This window comes from Gymnoscopelus microlampas (assembly GCF_963454915.1).
Source record: "Gymnoscopelus microlampas genome assembly, chromosome: 16".
NCBI classification, from domain to species: domain Eukaryota; kingdom Metazoa; phylum Chordata; class Actinopteri; order Myctophiformes; family Myctophidae; genus Gymnoscopelus; species Gymnoscopelus microlampas.
In genome coordinates this window covers 20,506,735-20,532,490 of record NC_139953.1, presented here as the reverse complement: position 1 = coordinate 20,532,490, position 25,756 = coordinate 20,506,735, and the positions used below count along the sequence as shown (strand labels likewise).

The 25,756-nt window shown below is 40.1% G+C and overlaps 2 protein-coding genes across 3 annotated transcripts; one reads left to right on the top strand and one right to left on the bottom strand.

The window, feature by feature from the left end:
* Positions 1-506: 506 nt before the first annotated feature.
* Positions 507-3,582, top strand: alkal2a (ALK and LTK ligand 2a; the record flags this gene model as incomplete). Its single annotated transcript, XM_084082095.1, has 5 exons — positions 507-876; positions 1,770-1,823; positions 2,265-2,345; positions 2,514-2,588; positions 3,402-3,582. The coding sequence occupies 4 exons, from the start codon at positions 507-509 to the stop codon at positions 2,576-2,578; spliced, it is 570 nt and encodes a 189-aa protein (XP_083938221.1). The 3' UTR covers positions 2,579-2,588; positions 3,402-3,582.
* Positions 3,583-5,792: 2,210 nt separating this feature from the next.
* Positions 5,793-24,564, bottom strand: acp1 (acid phosphatase 1). Of its 2 annotated transcripts, none has more exons than XM_084083419.1 (6): positions 24,510-24,564; positions 23,491-23,564; positions 22,518-22,631; positions 15,636-15,697; positions 13,733-13,838; positions 5,793-6,599 (listed from the first exon to the last, which is right to left on the bottom strand). In XM_084083419.1, the coding sequence occupies exons 1-6, from the start codon at positions 24,550-24,552 to the stop codon at positions 6,522-6,524; spliced, it is 477 nt and encodes a 158-aa protein (XP_083939545.1). In that variant the 5' UTR covers positions 24,553-24,564; the 3' UTR covers positions 5,793-6,521. The 2 variants fall into 2 exon arrangements, with proteins under 2 accessions (XP_083939545.1, XP_083939544.1); XM_084083418.1 differs by lacking the exon at positions 22,518-22,631 and adding an exon at positions 22,345-22,458 and having other exon boundaries at positions 24,510-24,556.
* Between the last annotated feature and the right edge of the window lie 1,192 nt (positions 24,565-25,756).

The following is a 25,756-nucleotide window of genomic DNA, read 5'->3' as shown; positions in this document are numbered from 1 at the left end:
GACGAACAACTGTTGATAGGACTTAGAGCAAGGGTCTTCAACAGGGGTCCGGGACCCCTAAGGGGTCCTCGAAGCTACTATAGGGGGTACACCAAAACTTTGTGTGATAGGATTTTTTTTTTTTTACATGAACCACTTGAAACCTAGCATCCCTATTCTGAGGGGAATCAAGTAGGCCTGCTAAGCATTGAAGGTTAGTTAAATGTCTGAAATGAACAAAAAACTGAATTTCCACAACAACACTGATGATAGTCAACGAAGCTATATGAAATCTATGAAAAAGTTGAATCTGCAACACAATTGTAAACAATATAGTGGGGGGGGGGGGCTGCTTCATCTCTCTCAGCTAAGGGTTCTTTGTTGAAGACCCCCGACTAATATAGAAAAGTGTGCGGTGGGAAATGTGTGCAGAATCTCTACGTGATCTCTGTATTCAAACCTCTTCTTGCAGGTGTTTTCTCGTTGTCCGAACTGATCGGCAAAAGAGAGAAGGAGCTCGATCAGCGATGAGCGGACGCCTGCGGCGCAAGCCCGTCATGATGGGACTGGTGCTGCTGCTGTGCACTATGAGCGGCCACCTCGGCGAGAGCGCGCACACGCTGGCTCCCTCCTCCTCCTCCTCCTCCACCTCCACCACGGCCAGCAGGGATGACAAGAACCTGCTGCTGAGGCGGATAGCGGACATGGTGAGACACCATGTGGATGCGAGCCGGGGTCCGAACAGCGCCGATAGGGATAAGGTGTCCTCCCCGTCGTCGTCTTCTTCGTCGTCGTCGTCGTCGTCGTCGTCGTCATCATCATCATCCACGTCTTCTCGGTCGATGGAGCCGAGAGATTTACGCAACCACAAGGCGGACAGGGGAGATAAAATTATTGGTGAGTTGGCCCAAGAAACCCCCATATTCTGAGTTAGTGTTTGAAGAAGTACTAAAATTGTTTACTTGAGTAAAATAATCAATACCACAATCTAGAAATACTCAGTCTGGTATTTAAAATTGACTTGAGTGAAATGACAAAAGTATTGGCATCAGTACTAAAAGTACCAAAAGTAAAAGTAGCCTACTCATTATGTAGAATGCCCCATTTCACAAGTTCAATATGTATACAAAGCTTTTGAAAATAGCAGATCTACAAGCTCACAACAGGACGCGTTGTGAGCTTGTCGTATATATAATTTTAGTATATATAATGCTAAAGTGGTTAATGCATGTTTTCTAATAATAATCAAAATCTACAAAGTAACTAGTAACTAAAGTTTTCAAATAATCGTAGTGGAGTAAAAGTACAATATTTGCCATTGAGATCGTGGAAATACTCCAGTAAAGTGAAAATACCTCAAAATTGTTCTTAAGTACAGTACTTGAATAAATGTACTTAGCTACTTTACACCACTGCAAGAAACCCCCTATTCTGAGTTACAACTGACCGCTTTTCTACCCTCTACATTCTTAGCCCAAAATTGCCGATCTACAAGCTCACAACAGTCTCTTTTGTTGCAGTGAGCTTGTAGATTGGCAAACTTTGGGAATGTTCCTCCCAGATTTAGACATGCTGCCTGCCTGGGGTTCAAGTGGTTAATATGTCCCGAGTCCTGACTTTGGGGCCCTACTACTTCCAAGCGAATGTTCTTGCCTACAACCGTGCATAAACGCCTATGAGAACATTAAATGCATTTATGAGCATTGTCAGCTGCTGTAGAGAGCAATATTGATATCTTGTACTCGTAGTTTAAAAACTGACCTCCCTTCTCGTCTTCTTATCTTTAATAGAAATATTCCCCAGAGATCTGAGAAAGAAAGAGAAGTTTCTCAAACATTTAACAGGTAAGCATGTTATTGTGGCCTACTGTAGCCTATACTATGAGCGACAGGTGTGTGTGTGTGTGTGTGTGTGTGTGTGTGTGTGTGTGTGTGTGTGTGTGTGTGTGTGTGTGTGTGTGTGTGTGTGTGTGTGTGTGTGTGTGTGTGTGTGTGTGTGTGTGTGTGTGTGCGCGTGCGTGTGCGTGCGTGTACACGTGTGTGTGAGTGAGCTAGCGAGAGAGGGGAGACTAATGCATCAGACTAATGCTAAAAAAAGAAAAGAATGCATAGAACAGAGACAGATGAATGTGTGTGTGTGTGTGTGTGTGTGTGTGTGTGTGTGTGTGTGTGTGTGCGTGCGAGAGATAGAGAGACAGTCAGAAAGGAGAATGGTACGCAATTGCTGTGATTGTTGTGGGCAGGTGGGTGTGACCTGGATTCATATGGATGCATGCTCTCTTTCAGGTCCTCTGTACTTCAGTCCCAAGTGCAGGAAGCATGTATACAGACTCTACCACAACACCAGGGACTGCACACTACCTGCATGTAAGTTTTGCAACCATGCTGAGGTATGCTCCTCTGAGCTCATCCACATCACACATGTTTCAGATGAACAGCGTTGGCCGGGGGGGGGCGGGGGAGAGCAGCATGTACCTCGTATGCAGTATACGTATTTGCTATAAGTCACTCCATTTTATCTTGTCTTCTCCACAGACTTCAAAAGATGTGCGCGGCTTCTCACGCGGTTGGCGGGCAGCCCACGGTGCACAGAGGGTTAACAGACGCAAGGTACAGAACGACATTTCCTGTCAATTCTGTCATCAAATGCTTTAGACGGCCAAGACCCTTGAGAAACATTCATTCCAATAAAAGACATGTGCAAGACTGCAAGTATTGGCACTGGGCCACTGTTATAGACAATGGGATGTCAGCAGGTCTGCTTCATGGGTGATAAGATATGTCTGGGTGATTCACAGCACAGCACAGGTTAAACATATGGTGATACTGTCCCACTTGAAAGAGTAATTGACACTGCTCTAAATGTGTAACCCATGAAAATCCATATGGCTCAACAACAGTCTATAATGTGTATCAGTCACATACCGATGGGACGAATAAGATTGTGTAAGATTAAAGTAAGAAAAATAGTAAGATTTCTCGCTATGCCTGGCACAGGCTCGATGCATGTACCAATACAGGTGATTTCCTCATAGTAAACGGGCCATGTCCATGTTTTGGATTATCACACACGTGACGACAAGCGAAAGTAATGACACTGTAATGTGTAGCACAGTGGCAGATAAACAACATTAGTAAGGGTTAGTGAGTAGTTAATCACTTTTAGTCTCCTGCACGCTCAATGTACTGCCAGTTAAGTTTTGCCGATGTTATTATCCTTTTGTGTCGTACACATACAGTACTGTACATTAAAATGACTGTTCAAAGCAGTGCCATGCATGCTGTGTCCAAGCGTAGCTGCAGCACACCATGAACAGCAGATCTGCAACAAATCATTTTTCATTGTACTTTTGGAAAGGAAAACATTTTTTTGGTGCTGCCAAGTTGGAGACAGCACTAAATCTTACTTACTCTTTCTTGTAGGTTCAAGCCAAACCCGAACTATCCAGAAGAAAAAACCCGGACAAAAAGTGCCTTGGACAGTAACAGGGAAGCTAAACACTCTGACCATCCCCGTCTGCTATTAGGCACTGCATTCTCCTCCAGAGTGGTCTCTCTTACTGAGGCGTGGAGTACAACTATCCCTGGCCCTGCCCGCCCTCAGCTGGAGGTCACCACTTGTCTCCGCAGATGGCAGCAACCAGGCAAAAAGACAGACTATGATGTACTGTAGAGCGTGAAAGTGGACAGTTGGACACGGAAGAGAGATGGTATAACAAAATATACCAATGTACTGACACAACCATCTTGAGACCTTGTTCCTTTTTTCCCAAAACAAAAAGGGATTGGAGTTTTTTTTTCTTCTTCTTTTGTGTGTGTGTTTGGGTGCTTGTGTGTGTGTGTGTGTGTGTGTGTGTGTGTGTGTGTGTGTGTGTGTGTGTGTGTGTGTGTGTGTGTGTGTGTGTGTGTGTGTGTGTGTGAGAGAGAGAGAGTGGGAGGGGTGTCATTTCTTAAGACAAAGATGCAAGTTGTATTTTAGGTGTGGATGTGACATGGCTTCTAACGTTGATAGTGGTATATTAATGTTTTGGGTCGAGCCTGCCACTTCCTCTAAGCACTGCATATTACTGGACAAAAGGCTCTCTCAGACCCCAGTCAGCAGAGCTGCATTCTTTCGTCTACTTGTGCACTGAAAACTATGATTAAATTATTAACCGCATGAACACATCCTTGCCTCTTGATGTCTTAGCAGGACATTAAAGACATAGATGCGATCTTAAGGTTAGGTTCAGCAATTTTAGACCTATAATTTGTCTCCTAAAGTACTGTACTGTCTGTACTTGGACCCACATCCCCATTAGCCTCTTGCACATAACAAGCAGTTCAAACTGGTTATTTTCAAAATAAAAAGCCAGTTTGTGAAAGTGTGATGGTGACCATCCATCGTTTCAACCGACATCTGTGCTTTTATTCTCTGCAGGTCCAAGTATTACAGGTATATTGTATAAGAGGCAAATTATATATAGGTCTAAAATGAACAAACTTACCCTTTAAGTAATGGTTGCAATCAAAATGTTAAGTTGAAGACCTCCTGTGAATCTTGGTTGAGTGTGGTACATTGTATATTTATATATCCAAGTTGTCACAAGTTTCTGCTGTACATTATGTACGCTATAAACATTCTCACCAAGTGCAATATGTACATATTGTAAAAAAGCATAAAAGGAAACCTTATAACTAGCATAAATTAAAGTGTCTGGCATATATCAAATGGGTGTTTAAAAAAGCATATATATTTAAAAATTAAATATATTTAAATAAATTATAAGATTGGTATAAATATGAGTGGTCTTTGGTTTGTATTGTTATCCTACATTGTCAGAAGAGCATTTAAATTGGCCTTTGAAGGACAAAATAAATGGATTGAGCCCTGCAAGCCTTTGGTTTTTTAAAGAAACACTTAAAAGTAAAAACACAGAATGGAAAATCCCTTTTTGCAGGTGGGTTCATTTGCAAGTGAGACCTGAATAAAGCATGTAAGAGTGTTAATTGCATTCATACCGTGAGATGTTCTAGTTGAAGTGCAAGAGGCAGTTCACTCAATGCCGTCCAAAACAGGACATGACTTCAGCAGAATGAGTATTTGAGAAAACAAATATTGGTCTATAAACATTCAATTGTTTATGCTTAAAACGATAACACAAGCAAACTCTCATTCTGTGTAGGGAACGCTTCAGAATAAGCCAGAATACTACAGTCGTCATACACTTGTACCAGGGTGTGTTTGTACAGGCCATCTGGCACAGCATTTACTGTTAACAATGCATGAGTTGTCTGATTCTAAAAGCATAATACTATCCTACCTAGAGTCCTCTTCATACTTTCTTCAATATAGGCCGTTTTATTTTTTCTCGCAACAATCAAAAACTGTTGTGATCTAGTCTTTTATGCTTTTGATTGGATGGATGCAAAATATATTGTATGTTACAAATGTAACCTAGTAATGCCCTCCTGCATACTTAACTTAGACACTGTCATACCTGGGAGCTGCCCATTACCAGTTTTTTACTGCTGACACGTTCAACTAGGCAGCTTGAGTGGAGCTGTTAACTACCCTGCCAAAGAGCACAACAACAGTTGTTAATGGAGAGGAGTGCATTTCTCATTCAAATTATATTTATGACTTGTGCCATGTTCCACCTGCAACCATTCTGAAGTTAGTGGTAGTTGCCATAGGAAAGAGCTCTGTTGCTTTGGAGTCATTAAGATTATAGAGGAGATCACTCACTGGGCGCTGAATCACACAGAAGAGATTATTTTTTTTATTTGGGACATTCCTTGATCAAAGAAAAGAAAGACAAGAAGGAACAAATATTTTGGTCAGATGTCCAACAGCTGGTTTAATTAAACACATTTTTGTTACAACAGACAGAGGTTGGTATGAAGCAATATATTCGAAACAAAAATAAAAGTAATGTCAAGAATGTAACTAAACCAAGTAATAACGAACTAAGAAAGTCCAAAACCAAACTAGGATTAGCATTTAGACTATAATTAACTTCGACCTCAGTCCCAGCCTTTAACCTTGCCCTATGATCCCCAAAGACCTCTCTGGTCATGCAAAATCATCTCAATGGTATCTGGGTGTCTGATGCCCGTGTATAGAGACAGAGCTACTTAGGATTATGTCTGAAGTATATGTAGAATGGAAATAATCGGTTATATTTATTTTATTGACGCAGAAAATGGCCTGAATTAACACTCAACAAACTCCTAAAAGGCATTGTTCTAAACAGTGATGTGTTTTCTTAAACAAGTAAAGCCTAATTTATACAGCATCACATGACAATGTCACTTGCTTAAAAGAACAGACGTTATTAGCTTGTCGATCTATTCTTTTAGGTAAGCAACCCCGTTGTAATCTACAGAGTATACATTTGGTTTAAGACATTGCAGAGATTGATCTGGTGATCATTCTTTCATAATCACAGTAAAGCGCTCGTTTGTCACGGCCAAAGCATATTGAAAATGCAGATGTGAGGGTGATTCCTGGCGTCGGTCCAACAGAAAAAGGATAGATCATCTGAGGTCACACCGTGGCTGTTAGTTATTGCTCTCCAAAAATCCTTTGCAGCATCTCATGCACTGTTCGTACACCTTCTCAAAGTCTTCATCACTTCCCTTGGGGACAGATATGAGAAAGAGATGAATTCCAAACAAATGCTTAAGATATTAAAAAAAAATTGAATGCCACAAAAACAATTACATTAATTTAATTACATTAATTAATAAATGATTTTACTTGTGGTTAACAGGATGAATTACCACCCTTGCAATTAAATCCACAGTGTTTTAATGGTGTGGCTATTCGTCTACCAGATCCGTTTGTCCGGAGGTAATCTCACAAACCGCTATTCCAATCAACGGTGAAATTGGTGACCTGCCAAAATATGTGACCCATCTTGTTGTGGACTTAACATAACGTCAATGTCTGAACATACAGTAAATCACTGCTGTTTGCTTATTAACAGAGTTAAACCTAGTGGTATTTGGGCCACGTATTGCAAGACCTCAATGTGTGTTGATAGTCACATATTTCGGAAGGTCACCAATTTCACAGTAACTTGGCCATGCTGGAGGATGGAGGAGGCGAGGAGTCAGACATTTAAGTAAGAGGAGGTTCTGTGTGTGCGTGTGTGCGTGTGTGCGTGTGCGTGTGTGTGTGTGTGCGCGCGCGCTGTGATGCCAGTCATGTACTGTATGGCACACGCGCGTGTGCCATACAGTACATGACAGACATCACAGACTGGCCAAATGAAGTCCAAGATCTACATTGAGGTGACACTGTTATTGTACCCTGTCTTGTTTGTGTTATATTGCGTGTAGGGCTATATATAGTATCCAGATCAAAATACCCTAGTTTGCCCTCATAGCCATTTCCCAATCTGTTAGAATACTGATGATATCCAATACATTGTCACGGTCACAGCCTCTGCCTCTCTCCAGTTTGTCCCTGTGTAGCTCCCGTCTGTGCAATGACTGAGTTCCTAGCCCTACTCCCTGCCACGATTGCCCTGAGTGGATGCCAGCTGTGCCGAGCTGGCAAACAAGCTAAAGAGACTTAACAGACTGCCTGAGAGTTCATTTCTTGCTGGATCATTGTCTTGGTTTTGTTTGTCAGAGTTTGCTCCCGTTCTGTATATGTTGTAGTTAGAGTTCAGTGTTCCTATTGTTGGTCTACTGTTGCGATTGTAGTGTGTGAGTTTGTGAGTTTGTGAACTTTGTGTGACTGTGTTCTACGCTCTGTACTGTTGTGTTTTAGTAAAGTCTTCGCTAAATGTCCTTCTATCCGCCCGTGATTGGTTTGTGGTTTTGAGTTCCTGCCTTCATGTTCGAGAGTCATTTCTGACATATTGTCTGGAATACTCTTTTTGATTTAGTCAGACAAAAAAGGAAAAAAGAAAAACAGTTTCTTTCTCCTATCTTGATTACAAATTAATTTGTTTAACAGTGTAAAATTTGCCAATGAAACTAACATTAAAGGGCAAGACCACTTTGGTAGAGGTTTGGTTTGTGTATTTACCTTGCCCTGATGTAACTCCAAAGGTGGACAAGAAATGAAAAATAATTGCTCCATTAATTAGAAATTGATAATAAAAAATATGCTCCCCATTGACTTACATTGTACGCTGAAATAGCTCTCAAAGTTCTTTTAGCCCATAAACGAACACAAACTAAGCTGATTCAGACAATATAGAACATCACCAAACCCAGTACTGTTTATTTTTTTTATAAAAATGTCAACTTCCTGATGATTTTACTATTTGAAGATCCGGATCCGCCGATCCAGTCCAGGTTTTCTTTCTAATAAAAATAGCTAAATCAACAGTAAGTTAACATTTTTATATAAAAAAAAAACAGTACTGGGTTTGGTGATGTTCTATTGTCTGAATCGACTTTGTTTACATTTGTTTACATGCTAAAATAGCGACTTTGAGAGCTGTTTTACTGTGCAATGTAAGTCAATGGGGAGCATATTTTGAATTATCAATTTCTAATCAATGCAGCAATTATTTTTTATTTCTTGACCACCTTTGGAGTTACATCATGGCAAGGTAACTACACAACCCAAACCTCTACCAAAGTGGTCTTTCCCTTTAAGCCTGTATTCTGCTTTGGGTAACATGGGTAACATAACACCTATCCTGACAGAACAATCTCTACCACCAAAAGATGTATTTATTTTGTTTTGTAATCTTTAATTAAATGTTTCCTTTTTTTTAAACTCTGTTGTCTTATAATTAAAAAAAAAATGCTTTTGCAATTTAACATTAACATTTCACATTAGCAGCCATTGTTAAAGTGAACCACATTTTGGACTAAGTGAACCTATATTACCTTTAATTGCCTCATACAAACAGAAGCAGAAAAAATACCTATTACCCCCTTACTATAGAAACTGACAGTTGCTCGTGCTATAGTATGTAGCCAGGCTTCTGACTTTAGCTGGCGTATATTCTGTGAATCCATACATTAAACTTCAAGCAAAGCAGTGACACACCTACCCAGAAGTAATGCTCTCCAACATCCAGCATTCTGCCACCATGCAGCTACAACATGTGAGCTTGACATCGGCTTCACACTTGGACTAGGAACTTGTGTTTTCCATTTATCCTCCCTAACACACACAGGCTCTGCTCTTCAGCTTGGCTTCCTTGCCATGCGTTGTGGCCACTGGTGAGGGACCGCAGCCCAATATTGTTGAGCCTCCCAAGTTTTTACATGACTCCAAAACCACAAGTTGCAGGCCTGTAGTTCTGTTGGCTACCAGAGGCACACAAATACACGCAACAGGGAAAAACGCTAAAGTTGTTAACACCAAGTTAACACCAAATCCAGAGCTAGAGACATGTTGAGATGATTGACTGCATTCACATAAACTGCTGTGGTCAACCACAACTTCTCCTTCCACTAATATTTTCTGTATAAATTCAATCAAAAGAATGCCATTTCCAAAAATCCTAATAAAAAGCCACAGTAATTCAGACACATCATTAGTCCAAGCCACAGCGATGCAGACAGATCATTAGTCCAATAGGGGCATTATCAAAATGTCATATGAATTATGTAAACCTCACTGCAAACTCAAGAGCCAAGCAGGCAGTTAAAGTGCGCGTTAACATTCCTAAAATGTTAATAACTCTTGTTTTAGTGCACAATAATAATGTACTTCCTATCATCAGACTAACACCAACGTTTACCCAAAGCCAAACGCATCTTCATTATGGTTTTACCTCTGTTGATTTTCACAATTTTAAAAATCATGCAGGAACCCAATTTACTCTTCACAAAATGGCCAGGGACCCACGTTCTAACATTTTGGCAGAACCTCCAAAATGCAGAGGGAAGCATTTGAGGTCGAAAGAAGCTAAATGAGCCACGAAACATGACATGGCAAACGGGAACCACAAAAAAAAAGAAAATACAAATAAAACAACCTTTGACAGCAATTTGGCATACGGAGTGGTACATCAATGTCAAAGGGATTAAACAATGGTTTGGGGATGATACAATATATACAAGATGTGGCCAGACAGGAAAGATTAGACCTTAAGTATACAGGTCATCAGTTCTGATTACTGACTGTGAGTGAAGGAGAACACGAGTTGTGTGTGTGAAAAGTGAGGTAGCCATAATTTCCCTGGCATGAAGAGTATAACTCTGGTTTGCTCCAATTTGCTTTTATTGCCTGCGCCTTGCGCCTGGGTACGATCTGATCCCTCCCTCCCTGTGGGGACGGATCGTTTTCAATGAATGCACTTCTTTTCCAGAACCACCACGTGCACCTGAACCCTGAGATACTGTCCACAATTGTGGTCTTCGAAAACAAACCGAATCCTAATTGTGTTTGTCTGCATTTTGTTATGGCGTTTTCATGCACTATAAAACTTAGGCTGTAAATCAAGTTGTATGCTTTACATTAGGTAGATTGTTATTTATACATAACATTTCCATTTAAAGGTTCATGCTTAAAGACTGAACCAGGACAGGCTGCCATGCTCCCTCAGTTTGGCCTTATGCCCCTCAAAAAAACGAAATGCCCTGAGGCCACATGTGCTTTAATGCCCCGCATTCTCTGCACCAGTTGATTCAGTTTTCTCCTCTACCTCTTTCCTGTCAATGTTTTCTTTTTCGTTGAGATACTGAAATATTATTGGGCAACATCAAGTAAAACGTTGGGCACATAACCAGTGGTGGGTTTGATTTCAGGCCAGTTATGAACCGCTGGAACGCATATCTGTCATTTTAGATTTCTTTGGCTATTAAAAAATAGCAGATTTACAAGCTCATGTAGAGCTTAAAGATCTGCTATTTTTGAAAAATCGTGAACATTTGTGCAAATCTTTGAATATACGTTTTTTTAAGCGAACATTTGTCAAATATTTAATTCCAGGGACCTCCAGAAGCAAAGATTTGAGTTACAAATGTTCGCTTAAAAAATTTATATTCAAAACTTTTCAAGTTTAAAAAAAAATAGCAGATCTAACTTAAGCCCTATTTTATACTTTGTCGTACAAAAGTGTCGTGCAAAAAAAGCTGACCTTGCGACATGTTGTGACACACACTATTCACATTATTGCTTGTGAAACAAACAGCCTTTTTCCCTCATTTATTTCACTGACAGTGAGATTATGTATTAAAAATATAATCACCTTTAAGCCTTAAGTTCAATGTGTTGTGTGTTCATGTTCACACATGTACTGCCTTTTATCACAAGGTCAGAAAATGGGCTTGTAATGTAAATCGGTCTTATTTAGCAACAATAGCCAAGCCTCGTTAGTAAAGGATGATTACTTGAAAAGAACAGAATGTTTAACTAGACAAATGCTTGTAATAATATATAGTAATAATATGGCACTGTGGAAAAATAACACAAACTACCTTGGAGTTTGTGCTGCCAGGTTTGGGTTCATTGTTTCAATATGTGAAAAATGGAAATAGCACTGTAACAGGCCAGGAATTCCATGGCAACACACAGTTTCACCTTTTGTGAAATAAACAGCTTTATTCATATATATGCATTCATTCATTCAATCCTTTATTTCATACTATGTATTAAAACTCAATTCACCCTTTACTTAAGTTCAATTCATTCATTTTCATGGTCTTCAATGACTTCAACTTCAATGACCTCATCATTGTTTTATTTGATGGCCTTGCTGTCCTGGCATTTGGCCTTTGTGCCCTAAAAAAACTGACATCACCAAAAGCCAAGTGGCCTTGCCCCTAAAATGACGAAATTCTAGGCCTGGACTGAAAAAACATTTGTATTGGGCAAGCACAATGAATGACAGCCTCACTGTCACAACTATTGTCCAACAGCACAATATTTACTTTTGAACTGTTTTTCTTTTAACCTGTTCCTTTGTAAGTACGTCATTATGTATGGTCTGTGTAATGTGACTAGGGCTGCCAAAGTTTTGAAATATTCAAAGATGGAAACATTCTATGGTAATTAACGGTAATACATGCGAATTAACCGGAAAGCAATGGATATACAGGGCTTACCAAAAGGTGGGACCCCAATTAATAATTTGAGATGCAGCTCAAGACTGCATCTTTTCCTTCTAGCAGTATTTAATAAACATAATGTATTGAATCTCACTATTCACATTATGAAGATTTTGAGTCTACAGGGGCTTGGGACATTATGTAATGCTCAATTGTGTCTAATTATTTAGACATTATTTAGAGCAATATTTAGCTTTCAGGTACTATTTGCTAGATAACTAAATATGACATAAACAAGACTAAGAGCCCTGCTAGAAGGCAGCTTCCTCTCTCTGGTCACAGGCTATTGGCTTTTGATCAGAAATTATCAAATGTCCATCGTTGGCCACTGAGTTAAAGACACAAAAAGAGAGGGCAGGGCTAAGCAACACCAACAGGAGGCCAACACCACCCCTGTGGACTAACCAAATTACTAAATTAAATTAACTACTAATTTGAGGACATATCCTCAATATGTCCTCAAATATCTAACACAATCTTGACTGTTGGTCGTGTGAATTAAGTAGTATATTTTTTATTTTGTATCCATCTTGTTTTATTCAATGTCACTCTGTGATGTTTTATAACGTTAATAGGTTTTTAATATTATAGCTGACTGCCACTCTCACGTTTCTGTTGTTTGTTAGAGGACCACAATGGAAATAAGTCCTGGATTTAATTGCTTTTTAAGTCTATGGAAACTGAAAGTCTATGATTTGTGGGTTATTTGCATTTCAAATAAACTAAACAAAAAATGACCGAACAATTGACATTGCCAATGCCATCCCCAGAATCTTGTCGTTATGGGGTCTAAAACAAGTTTGACCCAAACGTCACGGCAAGTTGCCAATTAGACTATGAAATATCTAGTGTGCAAGGGGAAATTGTGGCCTGACAGTGGTGCTAGAGGCACAGCCATGAGGTCAACATCAGCAGGGTTCATCCTCTGCGGGGCATGAATGCACTGAGCAGGTTTCATGGCAATCTGCCCATTCGATTTTAGATATATTGTGTGCAAGTGCAAAATTTGGTCTAAATGGTGGAAAGGAATGGATGGTAAACTGGGCAAATTTCCTAAAACAATGTATGGACATTACCAGAAAGCTTACGACCCTTTGAAACCAATATTAGGACCAATACTCTCGTCCAGTACACTTTTAATTAGGCCTAGTATACCAGGCCTAATTAAAGGCAAGCATATTACAGAAACGTTGCTCAATACTAGACAATAAGCCATGTTTCACTTCATGTTTAGGTTGTCAATTGCATTGCTAGTATGGGGATCAAGATTAAATTAAACCAAATTTTATTGGGTGAGAGAAACCCATTTTATTATTAAACACTTGAACCCTAACCGTCCCTATCCTGGGGCAAACATTCGGCGAAAATAGCAGATCTACAAACCTTCAACGCTTTGTACAAGTTTGTAGATGGCTACTTTCGGCAAAGGGCTTTGGTGAAGAGGGAAAAAAGGAGGGGGCCTAGTTTAGACCCTAGGGGGACTGCAGCCAATAAAGTATATACTGTAGGGCTATGGTTCTCAAAGTGGGGTCCACGGACCCTCAGAGTTCCTTGAGAAGGGTTCCAACCTGTAAGGGACAGGTCTGCAACACTGAGTGTACAAATGTTGTACACTCAGAGTTATGGGGATTCTTGAAATAAAAAAGTTTGAGAACCACTGCTGTAGGGTTTAAGTGGTTAAGTGGTTAAGAGTGTGGGAATCCACTATTATCATTATGCTCCGCATAAAAGGAAAAACTTACATAATATGGGTCTTTGATGATCAACTGTTTCTGAGGGTCATATGAACCAAGGAGTTCAATCTTTGCTCTGCAGTTTTTCACGGAGTTAGCCTTCTTTTTCAGGTCGCTGCACACAAAGAGAAAACAGATTACAAAATTGGAAGGAATGACAACTTCTGTCTAATATGTGTTTGGGCCCAAACAGTACATAATTCTGCATGTAAGAAAGAATAAAACTGATGGACATCACATTTCAATATGGTGTCCAATTATGTAGATAGAAACTGTAATCATCCTGACAACTATCACAATAGCTTGGACATACAGTAAATGTAGGCCATATGCAATGCATATGAACAGGTTAAAGAGAAGCTACTATGATAGTTACCAAACAACGAAAGACATCAATACGGGGGACGTTTAGGACTTTATAAGGCATCATTCCAGTGTCAACAGACACCAGCTTCAAATGCTGTCAATGTACTGAATGTGAGATTATCACGTTTAATCAGACTATTGATTGGTCTAAGTAGATGAGATACTGACCTACTGACGGGGCTCAGTAGGTGTTTTGTCGTTATTCTGTGTGTTGATGAAAGTTGGTGCCTCTCGTGGCTCAAGTTTGCTTGAGACGGCGCGCCGCCGTCGCGGTCCAAAACTACACTTTATACAAAACACCCACTGAGCCCCGTCGGTAGGTCAGTATCTCACGTACTTAGACCAATCAATAAGTCTGATTAAACGTGATAATGTCCCATTTAGTGCATTGACAGTATCCGAAATGGGTGCAACAGATGGATACTTACTTGGATCTGAAAAACTCTGCAACATCCTAAAACAGCAGAGTAACTACAACCTATTATAGGACTGCAGGCAAAATATGGAGGGTACTGGTGCCAAATTGGGAGCTGACCATAATCCAGTACAGGGCTGAAACTAACAACAGGAATCTCAATGATACTGATACCCCATGATGAAAATCTTAATATTTAGTGCTGTTTAAGCAAAAATGTCAACCTTGGCCTAATTCAGAAAAGGCTCTTGCCTGAAATGGAAGGGTCAAGAATTAAGCACATTTCACTAATTGATAACAATGAGGCAGAGTCTGTTAGGGTCGTGGAGGACTGGTCTCTATTTCTCATTCTGGCCAGCTTAAAACATGTGGAGGGGGAAAATGGAAAGGAAGGGGGGAAATAACAGCGCCCAAAGAGCAAAGACAAGGCATCCAAGGAACTCAGTAAGCTGCTTACAGATCAGATCCGCTATAGGCATGTGATCTCAAAATGATCCTTAAACGTTCAAAGTAGCAAAAAAAAAAAAAAAACTCCCTCCCCCTGCCCCTGGAAAGAGCTTAAGGAAGGATATTGCTCATTAAAGGGAGACCTTCACCTACACATTACGTATAGGTTTGATGTTTTTCAGTGATTTTCTTGTACAGATGTGTTATTTGAAAGACTGGCACATGTCCATCTTGGGTTATTTTCTAGGCCATTTCTCTGCACTGATGAGGACATAAAACACATACTGACCTCTTCCAAACCAGGCTTATTTTCAGAGCCAGCAAAACCGCTGCTGTTTCCTACGGCCTGAATAATAAAATGGGATACTCACGGACAGGACTTGAAAAGTGTATTTTTTTTTTACAAGTGTCCAACGCATGCCAAAAGGCAAAGTCTAAACCATTTCCACATTCAACTCTACAATGTTGAATAAATTGGCATTGAATCACAATCACCAATTTAGTTTTGGTTGCTCTGAACTGAGCAGTAAGTGCTTTTGAATGGCAGTCAACTAGGACCATACAATGCCACAGCATAGGCTAGATGTTTTTCAGACACCATGTCCACATGGAAATTGTTCCCCCAACTGTAATCCACACCCACAGAAACTCAAAACACTAGGACTGAGTCCAAAATACGCATACCTCAAATTGCTCTCGTCCATGCACAGGATGTAGTCAAAGCTGATGAAATCTTCCTTAGTCACCTAGAAGAGTGAGGGAAACAGAACAGAACAATGGTCAGCGTTGGCACTTGCTGAGCAGGCATCACAGCATTATTTATTTCAGGGCATTCTGGCACGGTCCCAGATATCTGCTGCTCTGGATCTGACCATTTTTTTTATGGGGAAGGATGAGCATGGTGCTCAAAACTGAAATTTAAAAATCATTCTGATCTCATAAAAAACCTGGCAAGGTGCCGGAGATCTCAGAGTGAGAGAGAGAGGATAAAGTGTGTGTGTGTGTGTGTGTGTGTGTGTGTGCGTGTGGGGGGGGGGTAGACCCTTCAACAGAGTTACTGTATGAAAGGAATCAAAGCAGCACATCTGTAAGTGTGTGGCGGGCTGTTGTGCAACAGCTTCCAACAGGACTGGCGGTGACTCAATGAAACAAGCAGCAACATAAGAACCGCAGCCTCTTAAGTAGGTGTTAAGGGGTTTCGATTTAGAGGCATGTTTGAGAGAAGAGGAGGAAAGCAAGAGGCAGAGGAGAGAAGAAATAGAGGCTAGTGACAGAAGGAGAGAGTATGCTATGGGTAAACAGTTCTCAATAGCTCTAGACCCAAGATAGATAAAGACAAAGCTGATTTGAGACAGCTTGGCCAATTAAGGGAACACTAAAGAACTGGATGGGTAGCATAAGAACTGTTAGTTTTTATTCTAAACTAATATATTCTGTGTTTCCAATTGCAGCCACTGGAGTTTTATGGCTGCATTTTCCATCACAACACAAAGCGAACATACACAAATATAAACATGCACGCACACTCGCATGCTGTCACAAATCCTCCGTTACACACTCTCAGAGACATGGTGGTAATATTAACTGTAGATGTTGATCTCTCTTTTTCAACCTTTATCTCTTTCTCTCTCTCACACACACACACACACATACACTCTGGTAATCTCATGTTGAAAGCCTTATGTGAACCCTCCCATGAGGCAGACATAGGCCCTGGTTAGATTTCTCAAATGCTTGACTGACAGCTAAGCAGGGAGGCTGTTACTGTGCATAAGGAATGCGTTGGGAGTCCACAGTTCAAGTTCAGAGCAATAAATACATATATAAATATAAAGTTACTGTATAAATACAAAACTAGGCAATTTAGTGATTTTGTGATTTCTTGGATTCAAACCATCGTGTTTAGCATGTATAGCATTTCTACAACATTCAGTTCATTCAGTACCCAGTAGTGGTGCCCACTTTGAGCAGAACACTGAAAATACTTCTGGCAGTGCGTTCTATAGACCATACCAACGTCGCGTCACTAAAAGTTAGCCACGCCCCCTTTTACAACGCTCCAGCCCTTTGGGGGTCAAACTGTACATGGAGACGGGTTTAAGACTAGAGAGTGACGGTGGTTTGTGTTTGTAAACATTAACTTCTTTGTATAGTGATCAGTGCACACTGTACATGTGTGGCTGGTCTATGAGAAAGCTGTTCACATGTCGCAGCTCTCCTCTTCAAGATTGAATACAGTGTGAGGCTAACAATGTATTAAAGAGAAGAGACTAGTATGGCTTGGATCTCAGCTGTACCACACAAAGAATTAACGTTCAATAACCTGCCCAAATACAGCCGTGTTTGTTCACGTCATTTTCTCAAAGGTACATTTTTACCAAAAACATGAAACTGCTATGTTGTCTCTGCTAACTAAAAGTAACTAGGTAATGTAACTAGACTAGGATAGCCTAGGGCGGTCCAGAGTGTTAGTGACTTTTTTCTCTCCCTAACGCAGTGGTTCTCAAACTTTTTCATGTCAAGGACCCCCAAATTGACACTTTTTAGCCCGTGGACCCCCATTTCAAAAGATATGCCAGGGACCCCCATAAGAGAAGATTTTTTACGGCTCTAGCAGTGATTCTCAACCATTTTAATTTCAAGGACCCCCAGTTTGACATGCATTAGGGCTACAGACCCCCCATTTAATGGCATTTCTATCACTTGGACCGCAATTTATATTGTAAAATCTATGTCAATTTAACTCTGAGAGTGTACAAATGGAACCAAATGGACCCTAACCTAATCAATTATTTAGCTGGGGACCCCCTGGAACTCCCTCAAGGACCACTGGGGGTCCCCGGACCCCACTTTGAGAACCAATGCTCTAACGCTGCCGTGCGAGGTCTCCAACTTTAATCAAAACAAACAAAGCTATTTTGCTACTCACCGAAACTTTCAACAACACAAAACTGCCTTTGTTTCAGTGAATAGTGAAATAGTTTTGTTTATTTTTTTATTAAAGTTGGAGACCTCACACGGTAGTAGCAGCGCGCCTGTCAGAGCGTACTACCGTGTGAGGTCTCCAACTTTAATAAAAAAATAAACAAAACTATTTCACTATTCACCCCTATTATTAAAGTTGGAGACCTCGCACGGTAGTGGAACGTTCGGTCTATGAGCAGAGCAGCGCGCCTGTCAGTGCGTTAGAGAGGAAAAAAAAGCCACTAACACTAGTCTGGACCATCCTAGTTACATTACCTAGTTACTTTCAGTTAGCAGAGACAAAATAGCAGTTTCATATTTTTGGTAAAAAACATTTTTGAGAAAGTGAAGTGAACAAACACGGCTGTATTTGGGCAGGTTGTTGAACGTTAATTCTGTGCGTCGTAACAGCTGAGATCCAAGCCATACTACATCTATTTGAGCTCCGTGATGTTGCCTCTATGTTGGAAAGCTGACAAATTGTACTGCTTTATCTACCACATTACCTCGACCCGACCTGCTATGGCACTTATGAACTGAGCAAGTCCTCACCATTGTGACTGTGAGTTTAAAAAACAAACACGGTCGGGTCACTGTTTACAAGCTGTTTATGTACCCTCAACCCTAAGACCAATCCTCCCAACATGGCCGCCGCTACCAAAAGAAACTTGTTGACGCCCCCTTCAGGATTTTTTGGTACGCTCTATAGAGGCCTCTCAATTCACAATTCAAATTTGGGGTTGATCGGATGATGTGTAATAATTTGGAAGCCAATTGAAGCAAACGATATTGAATATAAAAATGCTGTTTGGTATGTTTTGTCACGTGACTCCAATGACCATGTATATGCCACATTTTGTGACATTTGGACAAAATCTGCAATAGTAGCAATAAGAGGGTTTTGCGTAGGGGAAGCGGCCTGCTAACTCCTCATGCATTGAAGGAAGCATGAGCTCAGTTCGGGGCTCTCCCCAGGCTGGCAGACCACACATGGACAAATGACATCATCAACTTGCGACACAGGCAGAGAGAAACTGTATAGTATGGGTAGTTTATCATCCTCCTATAATTCCGCAAACCTCTGTCACCAAAACCTGTGAGTCGCCAAAACATGTGTGTCACCAAAACCTGTCACCAAAATCTTAGTTCTGCCCGGTTCTCCTCAGTGGCTGGAGTACTTGATCTGCATTTGCACACAGCCATTGTCCATTAGCATATGCACAAAACAGCACCTCCCGTTTTTCACTTTCCCAACATGTAAGCTGTTTATTTAGCGTTTTTATGTAAACACCGTAGATTCGGAATTCGGGCTATGGGAGCTATCGTCGACATGCTTACAGCCATCGTCATGGTTGCAGCCCCGCAAGCTATGGGATGATCATCAAACTGCGCATGCGTCGAATCCATAGACCCACTCTGTTATACTGCTGCCATCTGGCACACACAGAGAACGCGCTTTAACTTATAAAGGACTTTCATTTACGGGCCGTGTACACTCACACTGCATTTTAAGAGAAGGAGGACACTTTGGATATCATCTTCATACCAATAGCATGCACAGTCACACGTGCAATGTTCAAATCCACGTTGTGGATTAGCTCAAACACCTTACATCAACTTCTCATGGTTGTGGGAGAGAGAGAGCACTTCCCCGCGTTATGGAGCAGAGCGTTGCGAAGCAGAGCGTTGCGAAGCACTCGCTGGGGGTCGGCGCTGCCGTGTGTGTGCGTGCGTGTGTGTGGGGGGGGGGGCTGACGGGCTCATAGGAATATTTTGAGTGCACACACACATATTGTATGGACTATAATAATAACAATAATGCTGATATCTATTGGCTCTGTTTGTCCATTAGACACAATGTCACAGAGTAAACAAGCTCATGAAAATAGCTAATCTGGCCTTAAGGTGGACTGAGTTAAGGTACACCAGTAATTCTACACAGAGCTAATGTGACACCAACTCCTACCTTTGTCTCAAAGTCTCAACGACATGCAGTCACATTACTCATACCAATATCAAATATCTACATTATGCAACTATAAAGTATATACATTGTTGGTTAGTAATGGATAAATGTTTCTTCATTACTTCAACATTTACTGTAACACACAATTTGACATCGTGGGTGGTTGGTAATGAATATGGTATTATATTGGAAGGGGTCCTTGGGGCCAAAAAGGTTTGGGACTATTGCTGTACAGCACAGCACATAACCCAAAGTCTGTAAGTACTTTGACTGCACACATCCCCGGATATGGACTAGAATATATTAATTCTAAAGACTTTTGCACCAGTACTTTATTGGTCTGGTCTTTGTTTCTGAGCGGGGTCTTCAGTTTTATTTTATTTATTTTATTCATTCGAGTATGAATAAGCATAGACAGGACCGAATGGCTCTGGAGAGAGGGAGAGAGCGCACCAACCTGGACTAGACAGTCCGTACAGCGATTTGGTTTTTCAATGGAGCCTGAGCTAGGGCTGCTTGATTAGAGAAAAAAAAATTGGGAAACATCATGCATTTATTGAACTTTAGTTTTTAATAACATGTCTTTTTAATAGTGTTTTTTCTAGATTTTGTTTTTCTTTTCAGCTTTTTGCTCCTTTATTGTTTGGTCATAAACTACTTTGTATTTTAATTTCAGATAATTAAACAAATTGATCGTATTGCCTTGCGGTGCAGACACCACCTTGTCTGACCAAATTTAAGGCCCCCTATCCATCATCTTGGCTCAAGCTAGAAGCTGCACAATTATGGGAAAAATTATAATCATAATAAGATTATCAAATTAACTACGGACGTAAACAACTCCTTGGGTGCTACAGTGCACACGCACACACAGTTTCCTTTAGCTACTGTACTGCCTCCATACGCATGCATGCACAAACACACACATACACACACACACACACTATACAGGGGTCTCCCATAAATACTTCCGTTCAGTAAAAACAACCACTAGATCACCGTTTCCCAAACGGTCGGGACCCATATGTAGGTCGCAGACACATTTTTATGGGTCGCGAGTAAATACCTTTATTTTTGGTTTCCTACCTTTTGTTTTTAATAATGTTTTCAAAACTTTTTTAAAAAGTGACCTAAAAATTCACCATTTTTCAAAAGTTACGTTTCAAAAGAATTCCATAAAAAAGAAAAAAAAAGATTAAAAAAAAGATAATTAGAGGGAAAAAAGACTTTTATTAAGTAGTGAAAATAGCGATATCTACAAGCTCACAACACATTGCATCGCAACGTGTTGTGAGCTTGTAGATCGGCTATTTTCACTAGTTTGGGTCCCGGGGAGACATCAAATTTCTCTTTTGGGTCTCGAGCTAAAACGTTGGGGAACCCCTGCACTAGATGGCGGTCTGTTTGAAGTTTGGTTCTAAGAAAGCTGATGCTTCTGTTATTAAAAAAATCAACTTCTCATCGTCTGTGTTGTAAGTATTCCAAGTAGCGTGCAGATTGGGGTAGGGATATGGCCACAGAATTAGATAAAATGTCAGGAAAATTATATCTACTGTATTTGGCTAAAGGTTAAGTTAACAATCATTGTTGTGTGCTTGCGTCATAAAGCATCTAAACTTTGTTTGCGTGGGACCAGCACAGTCTCCAAATGGTCTGCTCCTCTTTGGCTGGCCTGTCAGCATACTGGCAGCAGTAGAAGTTCAGCAAAGTTCAGAAAAGACACAAGTAGGGGGAGAGGGAGACTAAAAGAGAGGCTGAGCTAAAGAGCGAGGAGGCAAATGATAGACAGAGAAAGAGGGCAATGAAAGAATAGGGGGGGGGGGCAAAACCTTGTCAAAGTTCATAGTGAGGATTGTGGATTTGGCTGGCTTTGGGCCAAGGGTTGAGCCTCCCCATCCCTACTTTGAAGAGATTAGTTTAGTGCCTGACTGACTGGGCTTGCACGGAGACAAATGAATGAGACTGCAGATCCACTGCACTGAGTGAGACGCCTCCATATTTCTGGTGAGAGAGCATATTTGGCTATAAAACACTCTAGCTTTTCCTATTCCTATTACGCAGACAGGATGACAAAGTGTTTTTTACAGAAGCTTGTTGGTGTGAATGGGGTGTGACTAAAAAAATCTGTTATCTACGGTAAACAACACCATTGTGTGACAGTGTATAAATCAGGCTTTAAGGAGCAAATGCAAGCCTTGGCCATCAGGCTCTTTAGATTTTATAGCTCTGCAACAAAATCACAGGTCAGTGGGTAAACACTGTCATTCATATTGGTATAAATAATATTAAAATACTTGTATTTCTTATTTAATAGATAAATATGATGTATTTATGATGTGGATAGGCTGTGCCCAGTTCAGTTGCTAGGTACCCTTTTAACAACATGACAAACATCCTGCACATTCTAGAGAACTATAGTATATTATCTATCAAGAAAGTGGACCCCCGGACAACCGGCTGTACCTGTCGAGCCCTGTGGTTGGTCTCAATGCCATGTTTCCTTAGGCAGGCCAAACCACGAGCGTCCGGCGAACTGCCTGTATTCCAGTCAGATGTAGCAGCACTGTCTATCACCCACTGCAAGAACAGAAAACACAGAGGGGGGAAGGCTAGGTGGTTGAGTCGGGTGAGCATACCTGCTTGGCCACGTGCCTCATGGGCACATCATGCCTCTTCATGCAGGCTTGGCCACGGTGGTCTGGAGGGTTGCCTATCTCATAGGTGGAGGTGGCAGCACTGTCTATCCTCCACTAGACGGAGTAGAGCATTGATTTATCAAATACACACACACACACACACACACACACACACACACACACACACACACACACACACACACACACACACACACACACACACACACACACACACACACACACACACACACACACACACACACGCAAGCAAACACACATACAGAACTACAAAATGGGATTATGTAGTTGCACGGCATACTGTATGCGATGGGCTCTTGAGAACAGATTCATTAGTGACACAAACGCTTGAATTTACGTCAAATATTCTATTTAACACGTTCACTGGGCATTCATTTAACCATAGCATATGCACTCAAATGAATTGTTAGACTTTGCAACCAGCAGCTAGCTACACTATTACACATTACAACCTACTTACACTACACTCGTCTCACTCTCATGCACTGTAGTTATTAACTACATAAAACACTCATATAAGGGAAGTAGTAGCTACCAATTATCTTGTCACACAACAGTTGGTTAAATAAAGAAATATTTAAAAGAAAGAATGCTACAGAATTGTATGTATTCCTTCAAATAAATTGGTAATAAAGTACTAACTAACCACCAAGGCCCAATCAAGTTGATCTTAAGTCACATTATAGTCTGTATCTTGGAAAGGCAAAGTCTCATGCAATTTAATGCAGTTAGTTCATCTTAGTTTCATAATCTGTGTTGTCTCTAAAAATTACCTTGGTTCAGCATTGCTGTTTAAAAAGATGTAAAAGTTTTTTTTAAGGTGCCACATCTCTGCTGATCAATCATGGAATGCTTTTAAAACACTATGATGACTTGTATGAATATTGGCCTCAATTGTAGAGTTATCCCTTCCAATCGGTCTTAATGATCATACCTTATCCTCAACACCATTATCTGCTGCCATCTTTCTGAAGACTGCTTCTGCAATGGGGGATCTACAGATATTCCCTGTTCCAAACAAACCAAGAGACAAATTTCACATATTATGTGCAAAATGTATACAAGGCAAGCATCTTAATCAATCATCATCAAATATCAACAGGATGTTATGACAGGTGGCTATGGCCAGTTTGCATAACCTGCATTTAAGGCATTAACTACATGAACCCGGGCATCCCAATGTTGTGCATGTCATAGGCAAACATAAAAATGTATGGGAGAAAACACTGCATCTAAGCAATGCATGATGCATTGTGAGCTTGTAGATCGTCTGTTTTTGCCATACAACACAGTCTTTTCTGGGGGTCCCCAGTTCAACTTCAAATATGATTCTTTTGGGGGATCAAGGCCTGATCAAAGGTTGAGAACCACTGCTCTAAATGATCCTTTTTAAAAAGTGCAATGGATTTTCTCACACATTACAGAAACAGGCTCATCTGCTTGGAAGAATAGGGAACCAGTCCCTGACTGAACCTATCAGCATATAATTGTGGATGATGGATTCAATTCCATGTCCAGCATGAATATTCATCTATTCTACAGCAATATTACTGTAGAATAGATGAATATTCATGCTGGAATGGAATGGATACTGTAGGTGCGATATCAGGTCTAATTAAAGTCCTTCCGGTGGCCAATAATTAACCATGACGTTGGCTAATCGTTACATCACCTACAATATACGCATCTCTGTGTTGTACAATACAATACAATTATATAAATCCCCTTTTCTCGTCACTCAGAACTGGTTGAAAATACAGCAGTAATAACTAGTTTCTAACCGTTTACAATCTACATAAAGCACTGTTACTCATTTAAAAACTGTGTCGCAGCTTTTCTCTTGGCTTTTCTTGGCCATAGTTAAGCCTTCATCAACATTTACGACATGAAACACAGTCAAACTGCTTTATAGTTTATACTTCAGTGAGCCTATTATTATAAGACATTTCTTACCCAGGCACACGAAGTTAACTGACTTGCTACTGCCGGCCGCCATGTTGCTTTGAGGGGTCCTGTGTCACGTTGGCTGGAAGTCCAATGTATGCCTGATCAAAATGTATTCAGTGTCACTCACTACTTTCATAAATATAAATCAAGTAAAAGTATCAATTCCACAATGTAGGCATACTCAATTTCAAGTAAAAGTCCGGTATTCAAAATTTACTTGAGTAAAAGTGCAAAAGTACTACCATCAATATATATATATTTAAAGCACCAAAAGTAGATGTACTCAACGCGCAGAATATCCCGTTTCACAAGTTTTCAAAATGTATAAAACATCTTTTGAAAATAGCCAAAGTATAGAGCTGAAGTGGTTAATGCATGTTTTACCGGTAATAATCAAAATCTACAAAGTAACTAGTAACTAAAGTCATCAGATAATTTCAGTAAAGTAAAAGAAAATACTTCTAAGGTGTACTTACACCACCGCTAATTACCCGAGTTTAATACCTGAATTCTTTGCTTCAGTAGGATTGCACTCAAGTGCAGCATAATGTCACCTGAATGCAGGCTACCTGTAGCTACATAGGACCCCCTTGGCCTTGAAAATGAGATGCTTCATCTAATCATACATTTTCAGAACCACAACATTTGTTAGTTAGTTAGTTAAAAAAAAACAATTAAACCAAAAACAAAGCAGAACAAAACTGCTTGACCGAAAAGGCGTAGGCTGAAGCTAAGAGCTTATAGTGCCTACCCTTCTTGCATTGAATAATATATAAAAAACAGAAAATCATTTTTTATACTCAATCATTGAAAAAGAAAATATTCCTTTGCTGTATAAATATATATATACATATCTATCTACATATACATATATATACACATACACACATATACATATACATACACATATACATACATATATATACACATACATACATACATACATACATACATACATACATACATACATATACATACATACATACACACACATACATACATACATAATAATTTGCGATACACTTTTGTGGTATTTATACTTTACTTGAGTTTTTATGTTTTTATTTTTTTACTTCACATTCATTTGACAGCTTAGTTACTAACTTACTTTGCAGATTTAGATTTATAATAGACTATAAATTATAAAACAACTAATAAATTATAATATAGGTTAACTTACCATGCTGCAATATTTAAGTAATTAACACCTTATTTAACATTTAACACAACACAATTAACACAATAATTAGGCT

What these genes read in the sequence shown, in the direction of transcription:
- acp1 (XM_084083419.1), bottom strand. Translation starts at nt 24,552, where the DNA reads ATGGCGGCCGGCAGTAGCAAGTCAGTTAACTTCGTGTGCCTGG. An exon ending in ATAATGGTGTTGAGGATAAG is followed by an intron (nt 22,632 to 23,490) that starts GTATGATCATTA and finishes TACTCCGTCTAG; the next exon opens with TGGAGGATAGACAGTGCTGC. An exon ending in TGAGGCACGTGGCCAAGCAG is followed by an intron (nt 15,698 to 22,517) that starts GTATGCTCACCC and finishes TCACTCTTCTAG; the next exon opens with GTGACTAAGGAAGATTTCAT.